Source organism: Puma concolor, chromosome E1, assembly GCF_028749965.1.
Source record: "Puma concolor isolate L17-30 chromosome E1, mPumCon1.1.hap2, whole genome shotgun sequence".
Taxonomy (NCBI): domain Eukaryota; kingdom Metazoa; phylum Chordata; class Mammalia; order Carnivora; family Felidae; genus Puma; species Puma concolor.
The window spans coordinates 29427114-29446533 of NC_141680.1; the positions used below are offsets into that span (position 1 = coordinate 29427114).

The 19420-nt window shown below is 37.3% G+C and overlaps 1 protein-coding gene across 8 annotated transcripts in view; it reads left to right on the forward strand.

Annotated features, from left to right (window-relative positions):
* Nucleotides 1-19420, forward strand: part of TRIM37 (tripartite motif containing 37) — a 146663-nt gene that overhangs the window by 82137 nt on the left and 45106 nt on the right. For 6 of the 8 annotated variants that reach the window (XM_086686827.1, XM_086686825.1, XM_086686824.1 and 3 more), the window contains exons 18-19: nucleotides 9463-9657; nucleotides 18056-18364. In XM_086686827.1, coding sequence (XP_086542953.1) covers nucleotides 9463-9657; nucleotides 18056-18364 — 504 coding nt within the window. The remainder of the gene's footprint in view (nucleotides 1-9462; nucleotides 9658-18055; nucleotides 18365-19420) is intronic. The other 2 variants (XM_086686829.1, XM_086686830.1) reach the window with 1 other exon arrangement.

The window sequence follows — 19420 nt, forward strand, 5'->3', positions numbered from 1 at the left end:
TCTTCCTACTTCTCACATTTTTCTAGGTGATTTCAGTTCCACTTGTACTTCAATTCTATTTATATGCTGATTACTCTCTAAGTTCTAGCTCTAGCTTTTATTTTTCTCATAACTTCCAGTTCCATGTAGCTGTGTGGTTTTGATGTTAACAGATTCAGTGTCTCCCAAACAAATCATTGTCTTTTTATCTGTCAGCCTGCCTATCAGTAATAGCTCATCATCTTAGTGATTGATGGTGCTATACATTCTTCATCTTTTCCTCTTGCTTAAATTCTGCTTGTAATACATTACCAAAATCTGTTGATTCTACCTAAATAGTGCATTGAATTCATTTGTACTTTCCTTTGACATTCCTAGTCTAGGCCACTGTCCTTCAAAATAGTCTCTTGTCTGGGTTCCTTGTATCCATTATTCTTCCTTTCATATGCTCAAAATGAGTTCTTTTTCCCCCTTCAAATTTATATCTGATCATGTCACTTCTCTACTCTAAAACCCTTTATTGAATTCCATTTACTTACAGGATAAAATCCAAACTTGCTTAATGGTACAGAAGACCTTTCATATGCTGACTTCCTACTCACTTCTGTAGCCTTACGTCTCTCACACTTGCCTCTGTCATTTTTTAGTCTAGAGGAACTTCTTTCATCCCCCCAAGTGTGCTTCCCACCATGTTCCTTGTGTCTCTCCTCATGCTGGGCGTAGCTCCTATTCCTTCTTAATTTTAGCTTGTATTCTATTCCTGGAAGCCCTCCTCAATTGTGTGCCCTGGGTCTTTTTCTGCTCCCTCAAATTAACCTATTAGAATAAATATTAAACCTGATTATAATTGCTTATTTAACTGCCCATTATCCCTTTTGGCTCTGAGCTCCACAAAGCTGTATGCCAAGAAATAATGCACATCTTAATTTTGTATCCCTGACATTTAAAAATATAATAAGTGATCATTTAATATTTTTCAGATAAATATTGAGTGAATATATTTATTTTTACTAAGTGTTGAATGTAATTTTTAAAGTTTTAAATAGTATAGAAAAATTCAGGGGCGCCTGGGTGGCGCAGTCGGTTAAGCGTCCGACTACAGCCAGGTCACGATCTCGCGGTCCGTGAGTTCGAGCCCCGCGTCGGGCTCTGGGCTGACCGCTCAGAGCCTGGAGCCTGTTTCCAATTCTGTGTCTCCCTCTCTCTCTGCCCCTCCCCCGTTCATGCTCTGTCTCTGTCCCAAAAATAAATAAACGTTGAAAAAAAAAAAAGAAAAAAGAAAAATTCAGAGGCTATCTTGGTATAAAATGGAAGATGGATATATTAAATCAAGGTTACTGAATATTTTTCAGCCTTCTGGGATACTTTTTCTTAGTTAAATCTGTCATTTCCTCTCTTAAACTATATAACAGGGAAATACTTATGTAAAACATTTTTATACATACTGGGTAATGGGTAAATAAGAGGTTATATTTTTCAATTTATTCATTCATTCACCAAATACTTATTGGACACTTGCCTAGAACTATGTACTATTTTACTATCTGGAGCTATAGTACTGAATAAAAAGACTTCTCTATTCCATGCTGCTTATGTTCTATAATTATGAAATTGTAATTCATTTATTTACTTTAAAAAATTTTTTTAATGTTTATTTGTTTTTGAGAGACAGACAGGGCACAAGCAGGGGAGGGGCAGAGAGAGGGAGACACAGAATGAAGCAGGCTCCAGGCTCCACACTGTCAGCACAGAGCCTGATGCAGGGCTCAAACTCACAAACTGCAAGAGCATGACCTGAGCTGAAGTCAGACGCTAAACCTACTGAGCCACCCAGGCACCCCCGAAATTGTAATTTATTAATTCAATAAATAGTTTTGGGGACCTGTTATACCTCAGACACTAAATTGTGGGTGCTGAGGATACAATAGTGAATCATACCCAGATAATTTTTATTGTATGCTTTTGGGAATTTTAAATACTTGGCATTTGTCAAATGCCTTTCCTATATCAAGATTTTTGGGAAATACAATGAAAATTACTTACTCTTAACATAATTGATAATTTAAAGGTGAATAGATGTATGAGCAGATAGCTGAGATACGTAAGATAGTACACCTACAAAAGAATCCCAGTTTCTTTAGATATTGCCTCCTCAGGAGGTAGAACATAACTCCCTACCCTTAAATGTGGGCTATGCTTAGTGACTTGCTTAGATGAAAATATAGTGGAAAGGGAGAAATAATTTTATGCCAAAGAAACAGGGCAAACATTATTGTAGCCAAATTATCAAATTTAACATCATCCATGTTGTCATGTTGATAGCATATGTACCCTTGTTATGATGTGTTGAGAATTGTACTTTACATCTGTGGTGTTGTCCTCCCAAAAACCCATAAACACGATCTAACCACGAGAAAAACACCACATGAACCCTTGTTGGAGGAACATTTTATAAAATATATGACCAGTACTTTTCAAAACTGTCAAAAGCAACAAAATTCTGAGGAATCACCCCAGACCAGAGGAACCTAAGGAGAAATGACCATCTAGGTGTAATTTGGTATTCTAGATGGAACCCTGAGACACAAGAAGTACATTAGAGAAAGATTAATGAAATCTGAATAAAGTACAGATTTTATTAGTTAATAATAGCATATCAGTATTAGTTCATTAGTTGTGATAAATGTACCATGATGATGAAAGTTGTTGACAGTGGGAAAAATGGATTATGGGATTTATAGGAATACACTGAATTATCTTTGCACCTTTTATAGAAATCTAAAACTATTCTAAAATAAAACATTTTAATATATAAAGAGAATAAAAGCTGAATTAAGGGTGAGGTGGGGCTGAGTGTGGAATGTATTATTGTTATAATTTAATTATGGAAAGTCCATTTCAGGCTTGAGTTTCATATTTCAGAACCACACAATCATCTAAAGAATTATATCAGTTAAGATGTTAAGTTATCCACTAACTAGAAGATCTTCGTTACACAGAAGCTAGGTATGAGGTAAAATAACATTTACTTAATTTCAATGTGTAGATAGTATTAAATAAGGTTATAGCTTGAAATAAATATTTAATGACTCAGGTGGCCTCATTCCATCAAGAATGCTTTTAGTTTATTCAGTTATTTTCATTAGTTACAAGAGAACTTCCGCTTATATTAAGTACTGAAAATGTAAATAAAAAGTTTCATTGTGAAAGTATTCTTTTTATGAAAAAAACTTTTAAATGTTCATTTTTGAGAGAGAGAGAGAGAGAACGAGCAGGAAAGGGGCAGAGAGAGAGACACACAATCTGAAGCAGGCTCCAGCCTCCAAGCTGTCAGGACAGAGCCTGGTTGCGGGGCTGGAACTCACAAACTGCGATATCATGAACTGAGTGGAAGTCGGACACTTAACCAACTGAGCCATCCAGGTGCCCCTCGTAAAAGTATTCTAATCTAGAACATTAGCTAGTTGAATCTTGTTTGAGAACTAAAAGATTCTAGTAATATGACGCACTTGTATAACAAATTGATGTTATGTAGGTTATTACCTAAAACATTTGTTACTTATTTTGGTTAAAGACCTTTAAGGTTACTTGTTCCACAGGTATTTAATGATTGCCCACTTGGCATCAGGCATTGTGTTCATTGGGATAATAAGATGAATGAACATTATCTTTCTAAAATGAGAATCTAGCACTAGTGATTACAGAACTTTGTGATTGTAAATACAGCTATAGGGTGATACTAAAAATAGAACAGGTAATTAGGAATGAGTGAAAAAGGCTTTAGAAAGGGAGTGGTGCTTGCTTTTGTTCTTGAAAGATGAGCTAAAAGTTCATTAGAGGAGCAGGGAAACAATGAGATTAAGAGTGGAAAGGCATTCCAAGCAAAAGATGCAGCATTGTTCTTTTTAGAAACTTGAAATATTGAGACTTGATATGGGGGCAGGCCAGTGGAGATTGGTAAGCAGGAACCCAGATCAGGTAATGGAAAGTTTCATTTGCTAGGCTAAGGATTTGGGGCTTTATTCTGTGGAACCATTAAAGGTCTTTAAAAAGAAGTGTGATCAGATTTGGTTACATAGTGGAAGATGAGTTAAAGGACAAGATTAATTAGAAACTACTGAAATGTTCCAGAAGGGAAAATTATGAGGGCCTAACATAGGGCAGTAGTAGTAGGGATGGAGACAATTTTTTGAAAGATGTTAAATAGTAGAATCAATAGGACTTGGGAATCTAACTGGATGAGATGGATTTGGTGGATATGTGGGGATGATTCCTTAAGGTTTCTGGGTTAGGCTGTGCCATTACCTAAGACAGTGAGTCCAGCAGCAGAAGATACTATATTCAGTTTGATCTTTGTTGATTTTGAGAAACCTGTGGGACAATTATGTGTTGATCTCCAGACCCAAATATCTAACTGTTTAGAAGGTCTCAGCTATGTAATCTGGTCTAGAAAGGCCAGTGTTTGTTTGTTTGTTTGTTTGTTTATTATTACAAACAATATAAATTTTATTAATTGGAATAAATAAATAAATTAAAAATTTCCAGAAGATTTGTCTATAACATATAAAGAAGTTCTGCAAATCAACAAGAAAAAGGTAAGACTACCTCCCAGTAAAAAAGGACAAAAGATTGGAATACACCCTTCATGAGGGAGGCTATTGAGATGACCAATGCACGTTTTAAAAAGTACTTAGCCTCTTTCATCAGAGAAATGCAAATTGATATTATGTCTTAGTATGGATCTCTTGGGTATTTATCCAAATGGAGTTTGTTGAGCTAAGCTCCTTGAATGTGATAGACTAATATTTTTCATCATGTTGGAAGTTTTCAGCCATATTTCTTTGAACATTCTTTCTCTTTGCTCTTGTGTTACCCCCATTGTATGTATGTTGGTACATTTGATGAGATCCCACAGATCTCTGAGACTCTTCATTTTTCTTTATTTTTTTCAGGAAGTGTGAAGTAAAAATCAATAAGATAACTGTTGGCACGCCCACTGTAGCAACTAATATATGATAATATTTTTTAAACTGGCAATACTAAGTATTGAAGGCATGTAGAGAGGTGGAAACTCTCATACCTTGTCAGTAGGAATGAAAATTGGTAGCACTACTTTGGAAACGTGTTAGGCAATATGTTTTAAAGATGAACATACACATTCCTTTGTATGAGCCAGGGCTTGCCAGTAGATTTTTAGAAGAGTATTTAGAGCAGCATCATTCTTTTTTAGGTGTTGTCATTGTGTGTGTGTGTGTGTGTGTGTGTGTGTGTGTATGTATGCATGTATGTGTTTTAATTAAGAAAAATAAGCATAATTTACGGGGCGCCTAGGTGGCTCATTTGGTTGAGTGTCCAACTTCGGCTCAGGTCATGATCTCATTTGTGGGTTTGAGCCCCGTATTAGGCTGTGTGCTGTCAGCTTAGAATCTGGAGCCTGCTTCGAATTCTGTGTCTCCCTCCTTCTCTCTACCCCTCCCCTGCTCGTGCTCTGTCTGTCTCTCTCTCAAAAATAAATAAACATTAAAAAAATTTAAGAAGAAAAATAAACATAATTTATAACAGTAAAAGATGTGAATAAGCTGGTTTAAGACTAGACTGTATAAGACCTTGAATGTCATGCTGCTGCACACAGGCACTATGATAAAATCAAGAACTTAGATCAGTGTGACATTTTATTTTGTTTTATTTTATTTTATTTATTTATTTTTAGTGTGACATTTTAGTAGGGGGTTGGCTCAGGAGGTGGGGGAACCTGTCACTGATTGATTTGCTTTTTTATGAGGTATTTTATATTTTCTTCATGTGACCTTCAAAAGCAGTTTATGTATTTAGAATTTTAGTAGCTTTATTCTTAGCAGCTAAAAACTAGAAGCAACCCAGATTCTTTCCAAATAGAATAAAGAAAGAAATTGGGGTATATTCATATACTGAGATGCCACACAGCAATAATGAAAATGAATAAACTGCTACATATAACAATATAGATGAATCTCTTGAATATAATGTTGAACAAAGAAGCAGGATGTTAGAGCACATTATCATTTCATTCATATAAAATTTAAAAACAGGCAAAAGTAATCTATGGTTTTAACCATAGGATGGAGGTTACTTTTGGAGAGGAGGGTAGTAAGCAATTTTAGGAGGCATGGGAAGGTCTGGGGGTACTGATACTTTGTGAACATTTATTAAGCTGAATACTTATATATAAGACAGATATGCATATACAACACACCCAGTACAATGGCAATATTAGCTCTGAGAGAGGGAAACTGAAATAGATGCTACAGTCTTTGATGTCCTGTGGGTAGTTAGTAGAAAGATGGGAACATGGGAGGGAGGGAGTCGCCAAAGAGCATAAACCACGAAGGAAGGGAGTTTGTTTATTGGTGAAAGTAAGGCCTGGAAGAGCACTGAGAAACAGGAGAGGGCTACTGTTAAATAAGTCCATTTAACATGGAAAAATGGGCAACTTCTACTTTTAAAGAAGAACTAGATACCAGGGCAGTAGATAAAATATACAGGGCTGCTGAGTTACTTATTATCCAGTCAGTACCACCTGGGCAGCTTTTAAGAAAAAGATCCTGGATCCCACTCCAATATTCTTTTTCAGACATCTGTAGTGGAGGTAGGGATCTGTAATTCTTTTTTTTTTCTTTTTTTTAACATTTATTTTTGGGAGACAGAGTGAGACAGAGCACGAGTAGGGGAGGGGCAGAGGGGCAGGGTGGACAGAGAATCTGAAGCAGGCTCCAGGCTCTGAGCTGTCAGCACAGAGTCCAACACGGGGCTCGAACTCACAGACTGTGAGATCATGACCTGAGCCAAAGTCGGATGCTTAACAGATTGAATCACCCAGGTGCTCCAAGGAAACTGTAATTCTTTTTTTTTTTTTAATTTTTTTTTTTAATGTTTATTTATTTTTGAGACAGAGAGAGACAGAGCATGAACGGGGGAGGGGCAGAGAGAGAGGGAGACACAGAATCGGAAGCAGGCTCCAGGCTCTGAGCAATCAGCCCAGAGCCTGACGCGGGGCTCAAACTCACGGACCGCGAGATCGTGACCTGAGCTGAAGTCGGCCGCTTAACCGACTGAGCCACCCAGGCGCCCCAAGAAACCGTAATTCTTAAAACTCCTGAAATGCAGCCTGATTTGGAAACTTCCTAGTAAAGGAAAAGAGTTAAGATGTGTTTTTTTTTTTTTAATTTGTTTGTTTGTTTAAAATTCGCATCCAAGTTAGTTAGGATACAGTGCAATAATGATTTCAGGATGAGAATCCAGTGATTCATCACCTATGTATAACATCCAGTGCTCATCCCAACATTGTCTTCCTAGTAATGCCCCTTGCCTATTTAGCCCATCCCCGCACTCAAAACCCCTTCAGCAACCCTCAGTTTGTTCTCTGTATTTAAGAGTCTCTTATGTTTTTGTCCCCCTTACTGTTTTTATATTATTTTTGCTTCCCTTCCCTTATGTTCATCTGTTTTGTATCTTAAATTCCACGTATGAGTGAAGTCATACGATATTTGTCTTTCTCTAATTTCGCTTAGCATAATCCCCTCTAGCCGAGCAATATTCCATTCCATCCGAGCAACACACCCTACATCTTTATCCATTCATCAGTAAGATGCAGTTTTAAGGTGGAGAGGGGATAGTTTTCTGCTTTTTTCTTTTTCTTTTTCTTAAGAGTTCAGCTTTTTCTTGAGTATGTCACAAAGGTTTAATCAAAAAGACCAAAGCCCATATCATCATCAGACTCCTCAGATTCTCCTTTCTTTGCTTTCACTTTCTTTTTTTTTTCCCCTTCTATCCACATTTCTATTTTATTCCTGTTGCAGATAGGTGTGTGTGGTTTTTTTAAGTAATTATTTAATTTAATTATTTTTTAATTGCAGTTCTTTGCTTCCACTTTCTTTTCCTCAGCTGGGGCAGCAGCATTAGAGGAGCCCAGACCTCCTGCTGGTGTAGCACCAGCTTCTGGGACAGGTCCACCAGCCCCTGCATTACAAATGAGGCTCCTAATGTTGACATTGACCAGGGCCTTTGCAAACAAGCCTGGTCAGAAAGGTTTAACATTTATACTGACCGCCTTGATGAGGAGATTCCTTTTATCCTCCATGGTGTCATTGCAGGATGAGGGCCAAGTAGATCCAGGTGAGCTCCTGAGATAGAGGCCATGGTACAGGTGAATGCTGAGTGGTGCTGCCAGGCATGGTGCTAGTCACCAAATGAAGTGAGAGCCTTCCTACAAAGGACCAAGCAGTTGTAGCAGTTTGAGGAAAAGGGGAGTTTTCTGCTCTTTTTAATAGGAGTTGCAGGGGGTACCAAGGCTGGGAAGAAAAATTTGCAGTAGGATGATAACCTCATAAAGAGGAAGAGGAAGTTGTAAAAGGTGAGGATGTGAATATAGATGGAATATATATAAGTAGATAATTAGCTTGAAGCTTGTGAATAATTGGAACTTTTCTCCTAAGTTATTTCCTTCCAGATCTCTTTGAAAAACTCATGAATAGTCGGAACCTGGTTATTTTATGTTATTTTTATATTGTCTATTTTAAGACTTTGTTGAATGTAACACTTTAAAATTTTAAGTTTCTTTAGAACATATTTAAATAGTTTTATTGAAGGAGGTCAGTTTAAACCATCATTTCTGTGCCTGATATTTGCTAGGTATTTTACTAGGCACTAGATACAAGTCCAGTGGTTTCTTTAGCTTAAGGAGCTTAGTCCAATATAGGTGATACAGATATCACATTGCTCATAGGTGTCCATACTGTGCATCAGTCATTAACAAGTTCAGTCTAGGGGTGTCTGGGTGGCTCATTTGGTTAAGTGTCCTACTCTTGGTTTTGGCTCTAGTCATGATCTCACGGTTCAAGAATTTGAGCCCTGCGTTGGGCTCTGTGCTCTCAGCACAGAATATGCTTTGGATTCTCTCTCTCTCTCTCTCTCTCTCTCTCTCTCTCTCTCTCTCTGACCCTACCACTCCCCTGATCACTGTGTCTCTCTGTCTCTCTCTTTCAAAATAAATAAATAAACTTAAAAAGTTCAGTCTAAAAACTCCTCAAGAAGAGTACTGTTTTGGTGTCTAGTTTCTTGGGATCTGTGATACTGTGGGGATTTGTCTTTCTTTGAAGACCATTGGGTTATGGGATATATTCTCCTTTTCCTCACCCTTATCTCCCTTATTGTGTATATTATATATGTTATCACCTTTTTATTTCTAGGCCTAAGGATGGGGTTGAGGGTTCCTCCAGAATTCTGGATAGTAATAAGGCCAGTGCTTAGTCACTGTGCTTCTGTATACCTCTCTGGCAATCTGGTTTCTCCTTTATGCTTCTCACCATGTTCTTACACCAACTCCTAAAAGACAGGTCCATAGACAAGTATTCAAACCACACTAACCAATTTACTTTTTCTTTTAATGATAATTAAATTCGTGCAAATTTATAGCATGCATTTTCTTCATCTCTGTTTCTTTTGCAGGTAGTAACCATGGCTATCTGGGCGCCAGTAGCAGAATGTCAAGAAGAGCACATTTATGTTCTGCTGCTACCAGTAGTTTATTAGACATTGATCCATTAATCTTAATACATTTGTTGGACCTTAAGGACCGGAGTAGTATGGAAAATTTGTGGAGCTTACAGCCTCGCCCTCCTGCTTCACTTTTGCAGCCCACAGGTAAAATATTAATAGTAATTTCCCTTTTTTCTGTGATTCTACAAACAAACTCTTCATTTTAATCCAAGTGTGTTATTTAAGTGTTGGAACACAGTATGTTTCTGTAGCAAGTTGATTTTTCATTATGTATTATAAAACATGACATTTAAAAAGAATAAATGAATTATCAGTTAAGTGAAAAAAATGAGATACAAAAAATTTTGTATTATATGATCCCATTATATGAAATTCTGAAAAAGTAAAACTGTGGTGAAAAAAACATATCAGTGGTTGCAGAGGGGCCAGGAAGGGAGAAAGAAGGGATCAGCTTAAATAACAAATGAGAAAACTAGGGGGGGGGGTTAATAAAAATCACGGAGTGGTAATAATTATTTGATTATATATATTTGTGGAAACTTGCCAAAATTAGTAAATTTTATTGAATACAAATTAATCACAAATTAGTCATTTTAAAAATCAATCATATCCTTGTTCAAGTGGCCGGATTTTTTCTTCTTTTAAAAAATGACATTTAGTGGCGCCTGGGTGGCTCAGTCGGTTAGGTGTCCAACTTCATCGCAGATCATGATCTCACAGTTTGTTGGTTTGAGCCCCTTGTTGGGCTCTGTGCTGACAGCTCAGAGCCTGGAGCCTGCTTCACATTCTGTGTCCTGCTCTCTCTCTCTCCCCCTCTCTCTATGCCTCTCTCTCAAAAATGAATAAACATTAAAAAATTTTTAAAAAAGGACATTAATATAAATCAGGTTAAGTTTTTGGTTGTTATTGTTCCATGATGTTTTTGCACAATAATGTCAAAATGTCTATTAGAATATTTGTATATGATCTGGCATTTAGATTGTGTATGATTGACAGTTTGATTTATATGAAGTACTGTTGTCCTCTTTGTGAATGACTTAATAAGAGTTTTGCAGGACTCATTAATACCTTTTTTTTTTTTTAACGTTTATTTATTATTGAGAGACAGAGACAGAGCATGAGCATGGGAGGGGCAGAGAGAGGAGTAGACACAGAATGTGAAGCAGGTTCCAGGCTCTAAGCTATTAGCACAGAGCCCACCTCAGGTCTTGAATCCACAAACTGCGAGATCATGACCTGAGCTGAAGTCAGATGTTTAACCAACTGAGCCACTCAGGTGCCCCATAATACCCTAACTTGTAAGTGGAACTGTGTCTGAATTGAATATAAAAAAGATGGTTTTGTGCTTTGATGTTCAGTAGCCTAAAAATGCATACCAACTAGCATCAGTGTTTTATTTGCCTCAGAACGTATACCAACTAGCATCAGTGTTTTATTTGCAGAGGTTATTTGTTAAAGAGAAGTTACATCTGTATTACTGTAATGTGATGTATACCCACACATATTAGATGTGTTGTCAAACATGGAGGTTTTGAAACTCTCAGGCCTACTTATTTTGAACAGCTAAGGATTTACCTTTAAATGCCATGTTTTAAAAACCATTTTTGTTAGCTTTCTAAAATATACTTAGTATTTTCCTGCCTTTTTATTTTTTATTTATTTTTTTTTTCAACGTTTATTTATTTTTGGGACAGAGAGAGACAGAGCATGAACGGGGGAGGGGCAGAGAGAGAGGGAGACACAGAATCGGAAACAGGCTCCAGGCTCTGAGCCATCAGCCCAGAGCCTGACACGGGGCTCGAACTCACGGACCGCGAGATCGTGACCTGGCTGAAGTCGGACGCTTAACCGACTGCGCCACCCAGGCGCCCCTTTTCCTGCCTTTTTAAACAGTAGTAGTATACAAATCAAATATCAGTGATTTAGAACAGTGATTTTGATGCTTCTTTAAAACAACAGAACTCATTTTTCAAAATGTGAGGCAGAGCTTTGATGTAGAAAACACCTAGAACTGCTCTAGTTGGAGGGTGAACTCAGAGACTGGATTATTTAGGCCTCTTTTTTTTTTTTTTTTTTTTTTTTTTTTTTTTAAACGTGTATTCATTTTTGAGAGACGGGTGTGGGCAGAGAGAGAGGGAGACACAGAATCTGAAGCTCTGAGGTGTCAATACAGAACCCGACGCAGGGCTTGAACTCAGGACCATGAGATCATGACCTGAGCTGAAGTTGAATGCTTAACTGACTGAACCACCCAGGCACCCCTAGGCCTCTTTCTTTCTAAGGTATACTCTGGGAAGTCTGGATCCTCAATTTGAAAGATTGTCTCCAGTTATGTTATGAAATACTTGTCTTTTATCTATGATCCAAGTACATTTTGTATTATACTTGCATTTTTATAAAACTTAATCACACTGTATATAATTTTACATTTTTTTCTGTGATATTTTTATTGTAGAAAATTTGGAAAATACAGAAAATTGCAAAGAAAATAAAAATCACATATAGTTCTTGTGATCAAAGAAATAGCTTTAAAAAAAAAAAAGAAAAGAAAACACCTTGACAAGGGTTTTGCTTAAATTACAGCCAGTGTTACTTGCAATGACCTAGTGGAACAGACAAGTTATGATTCTGCAGGTAGATGTAACTTTTTTGAAGGTAGGTAACTTTTTTGCAGGAAACTGCAGGTAACTGCAGGTAACTTTTTTGAAGGAAATTTTAGTACTAGGTTTAAAATACCTCTATCCTTTGGGACTCCTGGATGGCTCAGTTGGTTAAGCTTCCGACTCTTGATTATGACTAAGGTCATGATCTCATGGTTTGTGAGTTTAAGCCCGCATCGCGCTCCACACTGACAGTACCAGCCTGCTTGGGATTCTCTCTCTCTGTGTCTCTCTCTCTCTCTTCCTCCCTCCCTCCCTCCATCTGCCCCCCCCCAAATAAATACATACAATGATACATAAATAAATAAAATACCTCTATCCTTCAATGCTTATTTTCACTTCTAGGAGTATATCTGAAATAGAAAACAGTCAGAGTTGTTTGAAAATATCCAACAATATAGTTATGTCTGAAAAATTATAGCTTAACCGTGTGTATTTTATAGACAGGTAAAATCATGTTTTTGAAAAACATTCAACATCAATGGAAAAATGAATATACACTATTAACAGAATAAGATCTTCGTTATCCAAAAATAAGTTTTCTATGTAAAATTAATACTATAAATGAAATGATCTGAGTTTCCAATCCAGGTGATCAAAATGCTGATGATGAGGAAGGGGGAACAGTAGAGAGGAAGAGCAAATCTTTAAATATCTACATGCCAGTGGGTATCAAAATAGAGATGCCTATTAGATACCTAAAAAATTAAGAAGCGGAATATAGGCAGTTATTTGCCTAGAGGTGATACTGGATAATTAAAACTAAATGAGTTAGATTGTAGAAGAGGGAGTTTTAAGAAAATTTTAACAGGAAGAGGGCCTGGGATGATTATGGTGAACATCTGTTTTTACTAAGTGTGTGGAAGATGAACCAGATTAAAGAACCTTTGGAAAGGAAAGAAACCAAGAAAATAGAAGTCATGGAAACTAACTGAAGATAACCTATATGAGAAAATATGAAAAGCTAACATTGCAGATAGATCCAGCCTTCTTTTTAATTAAAATGCTTGTTTCGGTTTCAGTGTTTATTTTGTTTATTCAGTTATTTCTTTGTTTATTTTCTTCTCTTTTTAAAAAATTAATTAATTTTTTAATTTACATCCAAGTTAGCATATAATGCAGCAAGGATTTTAGGAGTAGATTCCAGTGATTTATTCTTTCTTTCTTAATCTGTGTACCTTTCATTTTCTTTCTTTCTTTTTCTTTCTTTCTCTCTCTCTCTTTCTTTCCCCTTCCTTCCTTCCTTCCTTCCTTCCTTCCTTCCTTCCTTCATCTTACTGCATTAGCTAGGACTTCCAGTAAAGTGGTGAAAAGGAGTGGTGAAGGGGAACATCCTTACCTTGTTCCTGATTTTGGTGGGAAAGCTTTGAGGTTTTCACCATTAAGTATGATGTTAGCTATAGGTTTTTCATAGCTATTCTTTATCAAATTGAGAACACTTTCCTCTATTCTGGTTTACTAGGAGTTTTGTTTCTTTAAAAAAAATTTTTTTTAATGTTTATTTTTGAGAGAGAGAGAGCGCGAGCAAGCATGAGTGGGGGAGGGGCAGAGAGAGGGGGAGACATAGAATCTGAAGCAGGCTCCAGGCTCTGAGATGTCAGGACAGAGCCCGATTCAGGGCTCGAACTCATGAACCACGAGATCATGACCTGAGCTGAAGTCAGATGCTCAACTGACTAAGCCACCCAGGCACCCCTGTTTGTTTTTTTAAAGTTTATTTATTTTTGAGAGAGACAGAGACATCGTGAGTGGGGGAGGGGCAGGGGGGAATCCCAAGCAGGCTCCGTGCTGTCAGCACAGAGCCCAATGTGAAGCTTGAAGTCGAAACTGTGAGATGACCTGAGCCAAAACCAAGAGTTGGTTACTTAACTGACTGAGCAACCCAAGTGCCCAAAGAGTTGTTTTTTGTTTTTGTTTTTTTTTTTTAAATTCATCAATGGGTATTGGATTTTGTCAAATGCTTTTTCTGCATCTATTGATACAATGTGATGCTTTACATTATTTGATTTTCGAATGTCAAACCAGCATATCTGGGATAAATCCCACTTAATTGTGGTATATAATCCTTTTTATATACACTGTAAGATTTAATTTGCTAATGTTTTGTTGATGAGGTTTTTTTTTGGTCTCTATTCATGAAAGATACTGGTCTGTAGTTTTCTTGTAATGTCTTTGATTTTGATATTAGAGTAATGCCTCGTAGATTGGGTTTGGAAGTATTCCCTCTTCCTTGGAAGTATTCCCTACTTATATTCTTGGAGATAATAGAAGGTGGATGTAGGCCTCTTCAGATTATCTTTCTTCTTCGGTTTTTGGCAGATTGTCTTTCAAGGTATTGGTCCATTACAGCTAAGTTATCAAAAATTTGTTGGCATAAAGTTGTCCTTAGTATTCCTTTATTTTCCTTTCATTCTTTCAGTACATATTGAGTGAACCTATTATGTATCAGACTCGCTGCAGGTTCATGTTCTTAAAAACATCATACTGTACTGTAAAAGCATTTTAAGAGGTATCAATCAGGGTATGAATTACAGATAATATATTTGAACCAGATTTTATGGTACATGTAGTGGTGAGTAGAAATAGAAAGTCAGACAGGGTTATTCCATGGAAGGTGTTGCATGCCTAGTCTGAGGAATGATGCATAGTGGGCTTTGAGAAGCCAGTTGCAGTTTAGGAGTGGTTTGATTCAAGCTGCTTTTTAGAAGGCTGGCAATGCCCAGAAAACTATCAGAAATGGAAGCTTAATGAGGGTATTATTGTAGAAGTTTATTTCAGTGGTTCCTAGTATGAGAGGGCAAATTCATACATTTCTGGATATTTTCTCAGTCATTGTATACGCAAAAATACGTAGATCTGAGATCTTCAGAATCTTTTGACATTATAAAAGTTCTACTTAACTTCTAAGGAATACATCAATCTACTCTCTGTATAATTAAGATTTTATTTGTAGCATGGCAATGGTAGTATGTGGAATCTTGTGAAGTTACAATTACAGGGCTTGGCAATTGAGTGGAATGTGCTAATGATTCTGAAAAAGCTTAGGTGAGCAGAATGGTGGTAGCATTGATTGATGCTGAAATCTGGAGGAGAAGCTTTAAAGAACTATCAATCTTGAAGGCCATAACTGAATGATATGAAAGAATGGTTACAGATGAGATTCTCAATTCTAATTAACCTTGTAACTTGGCACATTCAGGAAAGCTTCTTATTTTCAGCGCAGTAACTTTCTTTAAATTGTCAGGTTCCTGTGGTATAAGATCCCATTACACTTTCCTGTCTTGGCAGTTATCACATGGTACTGAAATAGATTATTTTTCATTTTTCCAGCTGGACTGAGAGCTTTGTGAGAGCAAAGACTGAGGGTTTGTCTTGTTCACTGTTGTATGTCCTGCCCAGCACAGTGCCTAGCATTTCAAACAATCTTGGTAGTTGTTTGATTATCAGCTGATGGAGGTTTGTTTAATTTTTTTTTTTATATTTTCCCATTTGGGATTTTTACTTTTTAAAGTTCTTGTCAGTTTCTAGTAATAATAAACTGGGCCATGTGGGTTAATACAGATTTTCATATTTAAGTCCATGTAGATGTGGGGTACTAGATTTTGTTTAGGAAAACATTTTGAAATATCTTGTGGAGCTCTTGGGTGGCTCAGTTGGGTAAGCTGACTTGGTTAATTGTCTGACTTTTGATTTTGACTCAGGTCATGATCTCACGGTTCTTGAGATCAAGCCCTAAGTCACGGGCTCTGTGCTGACAGTGTGGAGCCTTCTTGGGATTCTCTCTCTCTCTGCCCTTCCTCTGTGCGCTCTCTCTCTCTCTCTCTCTCTCTCTCTCTCAGGATCCTCTGTCCCCCTCTCTGCCCCTCCTTTGCTTGCTCTCTCAAAAATAAATAAATAAAAATTGTGAATATCTTGTGCCATAAGCTGTTCAGCCTGGAATACAAAGATCACTAAGATGTTATCTCTACCCTTTGGTTTTTCAGTCTGTATGTTTGTCTTTCTTACTATAATGTGTAAAGTGCTGTAGTAGAAGTATACTCTTAAGTATTATACAAAATTGGGTCAGAATTGATTTGGAAGAAGTGAGGCAATTGGTGGTTTAGGTGCCTAAAGAAGTAGACATTTCAGATTTCATCTGATGGGCTTGAGTTAACAGAGGGAGCATCGGAAATAGAACATGTGAAAAGCATAAGGGGATATAGCATTGCCTATGTATTACAGAGTTGCAGGTAATACCAAAACATTGGAATATGTTTGGGGTAGAGGTAGAAGATAAAACCACTGAGAGGTAGGGTAGAATCAGATAATGGGCCTCGTGTTCCACGCTGGTGCTTTCGTGAATGATTGTCAGCAGGAAAGCAATAGAAAATAATAACTGATTTGGGTTTTAGAAAACATTTCTGACATCCTGGTGGAAAGGGGTTGGATGGAGGATTACACCACAGAGTGCTTTCACAAACATTGTGTCTTCTGAGCCTCATGACAGCCCTGTTATGTGTATATTATTGTCTTCATTTTACAAGTAAATAATGGACTCAGAAGTTGGTGGACTTAGAGAAAGTTACAGCAACTAAATGGTAGATTTGAGACTAAATCCTAGATTTCTAAAATCTGTCCTTACTTAGCTCATTTATAAAATGGAGATAATAATAGTATTTAGTTACCTCAGAGGATTGATATGAGAGGATTAAATGACTTAATTTCCTTAAAATATCTGACATTCAGTAAGCTCTTTATGGATGTTTCTTAAATAAACAAAGACAGTAAAATCTCCCTATCAAGATAGAAAATCTTTCTCAGAAGCACTTCCACCCCAGACTTTTGGCTGGCTGAGTGATGTACCCACCCTAAACACTGTCAGAAGAATGAACCAGTTCTAGACTCTTGTATGTCCTGGGGCCAAAGGAGGGATCTAACCTCCCTGAGCACATTGCTGCCTACTGCCTGATACCTGAACACAATCTGAGTCCTTTCTGCAAGGTAGAAGTGGGTGGGGGATTGGCTGTCGAACACATTACAGTGCTTACTTTCTACAGCACTTCATCTTCTATACTAGAAGGCAGGCTGTTTCAGCTGTCATTCCTGCTAATAAAGGACTTGTTCTTTTTTATTTAGTGGCTATTGGTCCCCCATTTTTGTTTTTTTAGGTGGGGGGTAAGGCTTGGTTTCTTTTTGCTTTGAGTCTGTCATAACATTCTTTGATTTTCAAAATATTGATATCTTTTTCCTTTCTGCAGTAGAAAGTCTGTAGTTTCCTTACTTATACCTCTATTTTAATATTTGAGGAGTGGGATGGGTGAAAAACAACTACTTTCTCTGGGAAGAGAGAAAACATTGTTACTTTAGAAGCTGCAAAGACTGATGGGGAAGTATTTTATGTTGTTCTATGGCACTTAATAGCTGTAACTACACTGGAAACCTTCTTAGACTTAGATGGAATATATATTTTTTATATACTATGTATAGCAGATTTGACTACTTAATTTGGATTCTAGGTTTTTGGGTTCTTTTTTTTTTTTTCATTTTTGTCAGTTATGAAGATGATAAAAGCTCAGCATAGGAAATTTGAGAAAAATGGAGAAGTATAAAGAAGAAAGCACAGGCAGGCAATAAGGCAGCTTTTTAAAACTTTTAGAATTAGGTAACTATTCTGATTTGAGTGATTATATTGTGATCCAGACTCTAACTTTGAAGGTATGGATAAAATTAGGATACTTGGATCTATCTTTATTTTCATTAATGGAACTTAATGCATGCTTTTAATTGTTGATTCCACCAGAGCACCTTAGCTTTTTACACTTCAAGTTTGCATATATTGACTGTATGATAGAACGATTTAATAGAAGTCTCTATTAACATGACTTACAACTTTCTGTCTAAAGCATCATATTCTCGAAAAGATAAAGACCAAAGGAAGCAGCAGGCAATGTGGCGAGTTCCCTCTGATTTAAAGATGCTAAAAAGACTCAAAACTCAAATGGCTGAAGTTCGATGTATGAAAACTGATGTAAAGAATACACTTTCAGAAATCAAAGGCAGCAATGCTGCTTCCGGAGACATGCAGGCAAGCCTTTTTTCTGCTGACCAGGCAGCTCTGGCTGCATGTGGAACCGAAAACTCTGGCAGATTACAGGATTTGGGAATGGAGCTCTTGGCAAAGTCATCAATTGCTGGTTGTTACATACGAAACTGTAAGTGGAAAAGATCCTATTAGTGTCATTTCTCTGTGTGTCATTTGGGAAGCTAGAGGATGGGTTATTTTTAGAATAATAATATTTAAACACCTCTCTTATAATGACTTAAGACTACAAATACATATAGCCTTTTTTCCTATTCAGAACTGACTGTAGATTTTCTATATAGAGCTAATATTTCTTTTTTTTTTTTAATGTTCATTTATTTTTGACAGAGAGACAGAGCATGAGCGGGGGAGGGGCAGAGAGAGAGGGAGACACAGAATCAGAAGCAGGCTCCAGGCTCTGAGCTGTCAGCACAGAGCCCGACGCGGGGCTCGAACTCACAGACTGTGAGATCGTGACCTGAGCTGAAGTCAGACGCTCAACCAACTGAGCCACCCAGGTGCCCCAAGAGCTAATATTTCTTGATTGAATATTCTGTGCTGGACAGCAAACAAGACGGAATACTTAACCTCTTGGATCTTACATTCATAAATTCATGTGGTGGAAATCGGACATTAAAACGTGTAGACAAGTAAAGATAATTTCAGTTAGTAAAAAGTGCTGTGAAGGAAACAGGAATGGGATAGGAAGATGAGGAGTGTGCTGCTTAGGTTAGGGAAGTAAGAGAAAGTCTCTGAGGAGGCAGCTTTTGAACTGAGACCTAAAGGTTGAGAAGGTGGCAGCCATGCAAAGATCTGTGGGAACCATTTTTCAGGGTAAACAGAACAGAAGATGCGGATTCACTGATACAGGATTTGCTCCGCATATTTGAATATTTGAAGGAAGACCAGTATGGTTGAATATGATAAACAAAGCAGAAGGGAGAATACTAGGGGATAAGTCAGAGAGGTAGGCAGGATCTAGATCAGATAGGGCCTTGTAAGACCTAGATAGGAGTTTTATTCTGATTTTAGAAGCAAGTCTCTAGAGAATGAAAATCGAGGTGGTGGGGGGATGGCAGTGGCATTTATGATCTGATTTACCTTTTACAAAGATTACTTTGCTTGTTGTATGGAGAAAGGTCTAAAAGGGGTTGAGAGTGTATATGAAATATGGTGATCTATTCTG